A 9520-nucleotide genomic window follows, 5' to 3' on the forward strand; every position below is an offset into this window, starting at 1 on the left:
CCAGAGCTCTAAGACAGATGAGACAGAGAAAACAGAAAGTATTCGTGTATATATTTTACAGAAACGTGAAATAAAAGTAGGCGATAAAGTAGCTGGAAGACATGGAAATAAGGGTATCATTTCAAAAATTTTACCTAGACAAGATATGCCTTATTTGCAAGATGGAAGTTTGCAAGATGGAAGACCTGTTGATATGGTCTTCAATCCATTAGGAGTACCTTCGCGAATGAATGTAGGACAAATTTTTGAATCTTCACTCGGGTTAGCGGGGGATTTGCTAGACAGACATTATCGAATAGCGCCTTTTGATGAGAGATATGAACAAGAAGCTTCGAGAAAACTAGTGTTTTCTGAATTATATGAAGCCAGTAAGCAAACAGCGAATCCATGGATATTCTTCTTTATTTTTATTTTATTTTACTTTATTTATTTAATATAAATTCTGGAAAGATTTCAATAATTTATAAAAATAGGCCCCTTTAGTTCTTTATGGCACCTTTCATTCATGTTTTGTTTTATACTAGTGGAATGTGTCATGTTTCCCATCTTTCAATTATCATACCCATATGGTTCGTTACATCCGATCCAAATGGGTCAAGTTGGGTCCGACATATATCCATCTGTTAGGATCAAACATGCTATATATGTGCAAGAAAGTCCATCCAAGAACGAGTAAAATCGCAAAATGATGTGGTTGATGCAATGCTTTTGAAGCCAGGAACACAAACAATATTAAAAATGACTATTTCAACTTAGTTTTTTAGAAACAAGTTAATTTACTATATAGATATATAAACTGTTTTTAAAGTATAAAAACACCAAATTTCATAAATAAAATTATTTTTCCTGTTATTCATTTTTATTATACTTTTTTCTTAACAAATTTCTCAAACATTTTGTATCATGGCTGCATAGCTGTCTCATATCTGGGTCGAAACAGGTGATATTTTAGTAGGTAAATTAACGCCCCAAATGGTGAAAGAATCATCATATGCCCCGGAAGATAGATTGTTACGAACCATACTTGGCATGCGGGTATATACTTCAAAAGAAACTTGTCTAAAACTACCTATAGGCGGCAGGGGTCGGGTTATTGATGTGAGATGGGTCCAGAGCTCTAAGACAGATGAGACAGAGAAAACAGAAAGTATTCGTGTATATATTTTACAGAAACGTGAAATAAAAGTAGGCGATAAAGTAGCTGGAAGACATGGAAATAAGGGTATCATTTCAAAAATTTTACCTAGACAAGATATGCCTTATTTGCAAGATGGAAGACCTGTTGATATGGTCTTCAATCCATTAGGAGTACCTTCGCGAATGAATGTAGGACAAATTTTTGAATCTTCACTCGGGTTAGCGGGGGATTTGCTAGACAGACATTATCGAATAGCGCCTTTTGATGAGAGATATGAACAAGAAGCTTCGAGAAAACTAGTGTTTTCTGAATTATATGAAGCCAGTAAGCAAACAGCGAATCCATGGATATTCTTCTTTATTTTTATTTTATTTTACTTTATTTATTTAATATAAATTCTGGAAAGATTTCAATAATTTATAAAAATAGGCCCCTTTAGTTCTTTATGGCACCTTTCATTCATGTTTTGTTTTATACTAGTGGAATGTGTCATGTTTCCCATCTTTCAATTATCATACCCATATGGTTCGTTACATCCGATCCAAATGGGTCAAGTTGGGTCCGACATATATCCATCTGTTAGGATCAAACATGCTATATATGTGCAAGAAAGTCCATCCAAGAACGAGTAAAATCGCAAAATGATGTGGTTGATGCAATGCTTTTGAAGCCAGGAACACAAACAATATTAAAAATGACTATTTCAACTTAGTTTTTTAGAAACAAGTTAATTTACTATATAGATATATAAACTGTTTTTAAAGTATAAAAACACCAAATTTCATAAATAAAATTATTTTTCCTGTTATTCATTTTTATTATACTTTTTTCTTAACAAATTTCTCAAACATTTATGATGAATAATTAATGTCTTATAGGAGAAATTAAATTATTTGGTTTCCACCCTATACGAATTCAAGAAAGGAATGACGTCTAAATTATTATAAATTCTAGATATAAGGGTAGGGGCCTAGTGAGTACTCATTCCGATCCTTCAATAAACAGTCCTAACATGAATTTCTGAAACCATACCAAAATACGACAGGAACCTAACATGAAATTCGTGGGTTTACGCTTGATATTAACGGGTTCATGTCAGTTTAAAGTCAAACCTATGAACCCGTTTAGCTAAACCGTTTGTGGTTAGGTCAACCGACTGGTTCACGGGATTGACCTGTTTAACCAATTTAATGCATTTTATGTAGTAACTTAAACAGTTCTTCATTGGAAAAAAAATGTTATGATATATAAGTTAGTTTTTCCAAAATAATTGTCGTTAGCACTAGAATAATGGTTTTATAATAACATTAAAAAAAAGTAAGAAATAACATATACCTTTTATTTGAAAAAAAAGGTAAAATAATATAAGCAAGTCAATGAAACCATAAATGAAATATTTATCCATGTGGTCCGTTACCCGACCCGCACACCACTATAGAGAATAGCAATACTAATAAAATGCCAGATGAAAAATAGAAATATAATGCTTTAAAAAAGGACCAATAGGTCACTCTTGTTGTGGTTCTCCAGACAGCAAAGGCCCAGGCTTTTGATTTCTTATAACTTTATTTCTCATTATATTTCTTATGGTTTCTCTAGGCAACAAGTAAGGTATACTTACTAATAGTATAGTATTCATCAAGTTAGGCATCAACTATCATTGCACACAACCTTTCATCAATTCTCCCTAACATATAATACAATCATAGGTGGCATATTGTGTTCTCATTTCTCTCCAAGAACAAAGTGTTTCCTTCTTCAAAACCGTCTTCTAGAGGACAAACACTCGAAGATGTCACCGTGTGTCATAGCCTAAAGGGAAGAGTAATCGCACGCAACATCGTCTTTGTTTGAAACACAGGTACTATATTCAATTTCTTTTGTACAAAAACATACCCCTTTCTCGTCTTTCAAGAAACAAGATTTGAGTTTGTCCAAAACCGGTTGAGGTTGGTTGACGACCGTACAAACACAAAATTTTTTTACTGGTGTTTTGTGTAAAATAAGCGTACCTCAACTATTGGATATGTAAATAACACATTAAAAACAAGTATCATGCACTATACAATGATACAAAGCTTATTTTTTTACTTGTGGCACGTGACACCGGTGTTTATAACTTAATCGGGTTCGTCCTTGGTTGCCGACATGCTATCGAAGCGGTTGAAACAGTCAAACAACACAACATCAAGGTTATTGGGTTTGAAATTTCAATGATATGTTTTCTCTAGTGATTTTTTAGGAGATGCTGGCTTTTTCTTTATTTGCTGATGACAATTTAGCAATTATTTATATTTGTGGTGCAAGCTTACTATATTTGTTTTTTACTTTTTATGTTCTGTATTATTCTTTCAAGGGATTTGATTTGCTAGCTTGGAGACCATTAAAAAGCAGTATGAATGAGTACAATTCAGAAAGATCAAAACCTTGGAACATGTATACCGATTCGCCCCACAGCCCGCCTCAAATGGGAGGCGACGGTGACGGTCCATGGAAGAACTTCGGGACATCAATGAACGCTATTTCTTTTGGTTTTGTTGCCACGGCTGTCTTAATAGCAATGTTCCTTATAATGGCGATATTCGAACATCTTTTTAGACCAAATGCATCATTCCCTTTACCACAACATGGCACTCATCGCTCTCCAGAGGACTCGAGGCCAATGCATAAGCTTGTAAATTCAGAACCGCGTGTAAGTTCACACACACAGCTCTAATACAATGATGGGTTGTATCATACATTCCATCATTGTAAACTTTCATGATATACATAAAATCTATTAAATGAGCGTGTTTATTGATTGGTGACAGGTACAATGTACGTACGCGTCAGATTTTTCGGTATTGATGCCTGGGCAAGAGTATCCTACTTACATTGCACATTCTGCACCTCTACCTGTTTCAAGGGAAGGAGTGCATTGGCCTAACCATCATCAGTATACTAGTTATGTACTTCCTTCACAAGGATAAAAGATAATTTATTCCTTGCATCAAATAGCTGTATATAAGGGGCGAATATAACAAAATACAATATTTTTATATCTTGGGTTATTTTTAAAATGTAATGTTCTCTTTCTCTTAAATTCTCTTATCCTGAATATTCATTTCAATACTTGAACAAAACCCAATATGTTTGGTCTTCTTCGCGACCACGACCCCTCACAATGGTAGTCCAATGCCTCGTGACCAGAGGCGGACCTAGAAATTTTTAACACCATGCATCGCTTCTTTTTTGGGTTGTTGGATGTTTCTCAACTTGGCGTCGATCAAAATTAGCTAATTGCGTCAAGTTTGAGCTGAAAGTTGTATTATCCATTTGGATTTTCATATTCCATTCTGTTTAGAGCAGATAGGAGAAGTATTATTCATTTCTTGTTATGTTCTTGAGACGTTTGGATGAGTAGTTTAATTGGGTTGAAGTGCAATTTTTTATAATAACACATATTACATAAGTCATCCTTATTTTCCTTCTAATTTGATGAACAAAATGAAAGAGGAGAGGGTGTAAGAAATATAAGATGTGCATTGGTGATGCATTTTATGACTTTTGGTTATATATGATGTGTGTGTATCTTTGTATATGTTGTTGCTGAAAGAAGGATAAAGAAAGAAAAACAAAAGTAACCAAACCATGAAACCCACCATGTGTAGATTTAGTTACATGCATTTGTCTCTAATGAAAACTATACCCATTTACAATGAAAATGTAGTCAAATTAGTTTCATGGCTCGTAACAAGAACACTGACCACACATGAAGTCTAAAGAAATGAAACCTTTTTTGTTTTATAACAAATGCTTAAAACTCTAATTTCATTTTTCAATATGGTAGTAAAGGAACTTGAACTAATCAAAAACACCCAAAATCCCAAACTTGAAGCCATGGCATATAATGTGATATTACAGGGCCATTTTGTCAATTTAAGCATAGTGTGGGGGGTGTTTGTTAAACACTTAAAAAATATAAAATTACAGAAAAACGGGATTTGAACCTGACGTGAATCGAACACGCAACCTTCTGATCTTGAGTCAGACGCGCTACCATTGCGCCACAGATCCTTGGTAATAAACATCTTAAGTTGAATTAATAAATACGCAGAAAATATTTAAGTGTTTCAGTTAATACTCTTTTCTTAAGTGTTCTGCTTATAAGAAATAGGGGTTTGTTTTTAATTAATGATGTATCATACTACAGTTAGATTTGAGTTAATTCATATTAGTAAAAAGAGTTCCCTCAAATTTAATTCTAGATCATTACTTACAAACAAATCACAGAAAAATCATAATAAATAGCCAGCCCATCAAAGCCCAAAGCTTATACAAGCCAGCCCATCAAAGTCCAAAGCTTAGACAAACCAGCCCATCAAATTCCATATTCATAACCAAAACTGAGCTTAAGTTTTGGAACCACCTCGGTTGTTCTAAGCTTTAGTTGTTTTCACCTTAGTCGTTTTCAGTTGCAACTATGTTTTGGTATTTGTGGACTCTATATATCTTGAGTCTTTACCTTTTGCAAACTCTGAATCGTCCAGCAAGGTGTTAGTGACATTCGTGGGTCCATTGGGCTGTTGTACAAAATACAATTGATCTTAGAATGGTTAATTCAAATAAATATAATTAGTTTTAGGCTTGGCCCGTTGGGCCTATTCTCTTTTAGAAACATTCATCTTAGATGGATTGTAAACGAGAAACTCCCGCTAGGCTTATTTAACTTAAAAGAGCCCGGCTTGGTTAAGATGTCTTATGGTCTTGGGTTGGTCACTTTTCAGTCCAAGAGCTGCGTACTCGCCGAGTGCACCTGGGCGTGTAATGGTGATGGAATTAGCTTGTTAAAGTGGAAGTTGCATCAACCCAGATCCATTCAGTTTTTTAGATGATGGTGTATGAATTATGATACCATGACTTTGACTTCCATGGTATTAAAAGTCAGACCAGACTATTGTTTATGAAAGTCAAGCTATACCATATTTGTTCAGGACTTGTAAAATGTTTTCATACTAGTTTTGTGAATGACGGTTACAACGACTATATTTGTCATTATTACATTTTAACGTATTTTTCTTAGCAAATTAGCATGAAGTTAAACTTGAAAATGTACAATATATTTTGATTACTATTTACCATACCTTTTTTTTCTTTTGTTTTTTTTTCATATAAAGTATTTTCTTGTTTAAAAATTATAATACCCTTTTTTTATTTAATATTTTAAATGCTATGTTATACACTACATTATCTGTTTGTTCTGTAGATACCTGTTTTGTCTATTTAAAATTGCTAAAACATAATATGATTCTGCTACAAGTGATTAGAAAGTTATTAATAAAGATCTTGTGAGGACTGTAATATTTGTTGGCCCAATGTTTAAAATCTTGGATAATGTAGATGGGGTGGGATTCTTGATTTTTTTGCAAGCCAATGTGTTATATGAGATGTGAAATATATATGAGATTTGAAATGTGAGTTTGTTATGTAGGCATTACGTAAGCATCAATTGGCTTTCACCTTTCGGTGCTTTCGCATTTCATATTCACTTGCATGTTTTGTTGTAGTGTGAAATGTGATGCCTAGTTAAGGTGACTTCACATGATTAATTGTATACTTAATTATTAGTGAAAATATACATAAACTTACATTTTCGCTCCCCTCACGTCGTGTGAAATGTTCCACCCCCTCCCCTTCACACACCTTTTTGTTCAAGGGAAGGAGTGCATTGGCCTAACCGTCATCAACATAGTTATTATGCATTTCCTTCATAAAGATAAACGAAAACTATTTCATGCATCAAATAGTTCTACATAAGGGTGAATATAACAAAACACAATATTTTTTTTTATCTTGGTAATTTTCAAAAAAAAAATTAAAACTGGAATGTTCTGTTTATCTTAAATTCTCTTATCCCGAATATTTGTTTCAATACTTGAGAAAAACCCAAAATGTTGATCATCATGACGGCCACGACCCAAATGTTAGTCCAATGCCTCATGATTAGAGGTGGATGCAGAAAAATTTTCCACCAGGGGTCACTTTTTTTGGTACTCGGGTGTCTGTCAACCTGACCTCAAAATTTTCAAATGCCAGTTTTGAGCTAAAAATTGTACTATTCATTTGTATGTTCATACTCCATTCTGTTTAGAGAACATAGGAGAAGTATTATTATTTCTTGTGTATGTTGTTGAGCCATTTTGATGAGTAATTTAAATGGGTTGTAGCCTTGTAGGGAAATGTTATATAAGAACGCATATTAACATAAGTCAGATTTATTTGTCCTAATTTGATCAACAAAATGAATGAGGAGAGGGTGTAAGAAATATAAGATGTGCACTTTTATGACTTTTGGACTTTTGGTTATATATGATGTGTGTGTATCTTTGTATATGTTGTTGAGAAAAGAATACATGCATTTGTCATATCAAAAGCAATCAAACCAAGTACCAAGTTTGGAAAGTTACATGCACTTTTCTCTAATAAAAATTAAGCCAATCTATAATGAAACAGTAGTCAAATTAGTTCGTGAGTTACAACATTTACAATTTAACACACATGAACTCTAAAAACCCTTTTTGGATTGTTGATGTAGGTCTAGAAAACGAACCCGGGCACACATGACCAGCACTCTAGTAGTACCCACACACACGAACAACAGTAATAAAACGAACATCTTAAAGTTAATTAAGTTGTTTTGTCAAAACAATTGGTGTAGATAAAAAGCTAAAACTTCATTGTGCTTTTTCTTGCGAAGTTGATTTAATGTTAAAATATAAATACTCGTTTTTAATATCAGTCATTTTACCAATTAAACTTTCCTTTTATTTAATAGGGTTGATATAAAATGATTAAATACTAGTAAAGGAAGTTGAAGGAACTTGAAAACCATAGTATATATAATCATATTACTGGGTCAATTCAGGCTATTGTATAGTAAAAGAGTTTGTGTGAAACAGCTGAAAATACGAAAAGAAAAAAAATTTGAACCTGACGTGAATCAAACACGCAACCTTCTGATCTGGAGTCAGACGCGCTACCATTGCGCCACAGATCCTTGGTGATGAACATCTTAAGTTGAACCAATAAATACGCTATCAATATTTAAGTGTTTCAGTTAACACTCTTCTCTTTAAGTGTTCTGCTTATCAGAAATAAGGGTTTGTTTGTAATTAATGATTTATCATCACACAATTGATTTTTTTTTAATGAACTTCATTAATAACCCAACATCAATACAAAAAGATTCATGGCGCCTCCATAGAGCACACGGAAGCACCACCACCATAACAAAAAAAGTTACATGAAATAACTTTGACCTATTTTAATCTACAAGAAATTCAACGACTTAATGTCTCCAATAATAGACTCTATTTTAACCTCATTTTCCTAGCGTAACTTCTCGTTTATAGTTTTCCATTTCTTCCAACTAGCTATGATCAAAATACCATGTAAAATCGACTTCTCCTTTTCCCCTAACTTCATCGACTCATGTAAGTTGGAAATATCCTTTGGAGAGAGAAAAAATTGGAGAGACCTTACACCACACCCCGATGTGATGCCGCACCACCGTCGACACTAAGCATCCAGTAAGGAAGTGCAGTTTTCCCTATTGAGTACAATAAGTCAATAACGATTACAGTTGTGCAATTTTCATATAAAAACTAATGAAGTACCACCAGTGGCATTGATCTGACAGACTAATTACACGTTGACTATGTGTACCTGATAGCGTGTAATTAAAATCAACAAGGGGTAATTTAAAGTCGAATAAATATGAAGTCAAGTCACTAAATAGGTTAATTTTTGTTTGTTTTTTTTTACCTTGGTTGTAGTGTAGATTACCACCTCCATATGCAGTATTTGAACCTTCAGTGTAGGGATGAGCAAATTCGGTACCAGTACCGATTGTTACTGGTACCGTTACCCAAATCAATATCAAATCAGTACCAAAGTTTTGAGTTTCGGAATCAGTACGGTACCGGTACCGGTATATTACGGTGCGGTATCGGTATTTTCCGAATTTTAATTTCAATATTTTCGGTACCGGTACCAATACCACGAATTTGTGATTTTCGGGATCAGTATTTTTCGATACCGGTACGGTACCGAGCTCGTCCCTGCTTCAGTGTATTCTTTCACATATCCACCGGTCACTCAAAATTAGTCATCTTTAATCGATTGCCAAAATTGTAAGTAAAAGCAATAAGTTACAGATGATGATGATGATGATGATGATGATGATGATGATGATGATGATGATGATGATGATGATGATGATGATGATCACTTTTTCCATTTTTTAATAGTTACTCACATGCCATCTTCTCATAGGCCAACTTATGACACTGTTAGTAATGCGATGAGGAGTAAAGATACTACAAGGATCAATATTACATGTTT

General features: G+C 33.8%; 1 protein-coding gene and 2 non-coding genes across 3 annotated transcripts; 1 reads left to right on the forward strand and 2 right to left on the reverse strand.

Moving 5' to 3' along the window:
- Positions 1-3440: 3440 nt before the first annotated feature.
- On the forward strand, positions 3441-4165 carry LOC143562987 (uncharacterized). Its single transcript, XM_077050642.1, has 2 exons — positions 3441-3830; positions 3949-4165. The coding sequence occupies exons 1-2, from the start codon at positions 3534-3536 to the stop codon at positions 4105-4107; spliced, it is 456 nt and encodes a 151-aa protein (XP_076906757.1). The 5' UTR covers positions 3441-3533; the 3' UTR covers positions 4108-4165.
- A 957-nt stretch (positions 4166-5122) lies between these two features.
- On the reverse strand, positions 5123-5194 carry TRNAL-CAA (transfer RNA leucine (anticodon CAA)). Its single transcript has one exon. It is a non-coding gene; the product is annotated as a tRNA-Leu (tRNA).
- Positions 5195-8102: 2908 nt separating this feature from the next.
- Positions 8103-8174, reverse strand: TRNAW-CCA (transfer RNA tryptophan (anticodon CCA)). Its single transcript has one exon. It is a non-coding gene; the product is annotated as a tRNA-Trp (tRNA).
- Between the last annotated feature and the right edge of the window lie 1346 nt (positions 8175-9520).

The sequence above is a fragment of the Bidens hawaiensis genome, unplaced genomic scaffold, assembly GCF_021521415.1.
Source record: "Bidens hawaiensis isolate Kalapana, Puna unplaced genomic scaffold, B.hawaiensis_p1.1 tig00021192_1, whole genome shotgun sequence".
Taxonomy (NCBI): Eukaryota; Viridiplantae; Streptophyta; class Magnoliopsida; order Asterales; family Asteraceae; genus Bidens; species Bidens hawaiensis.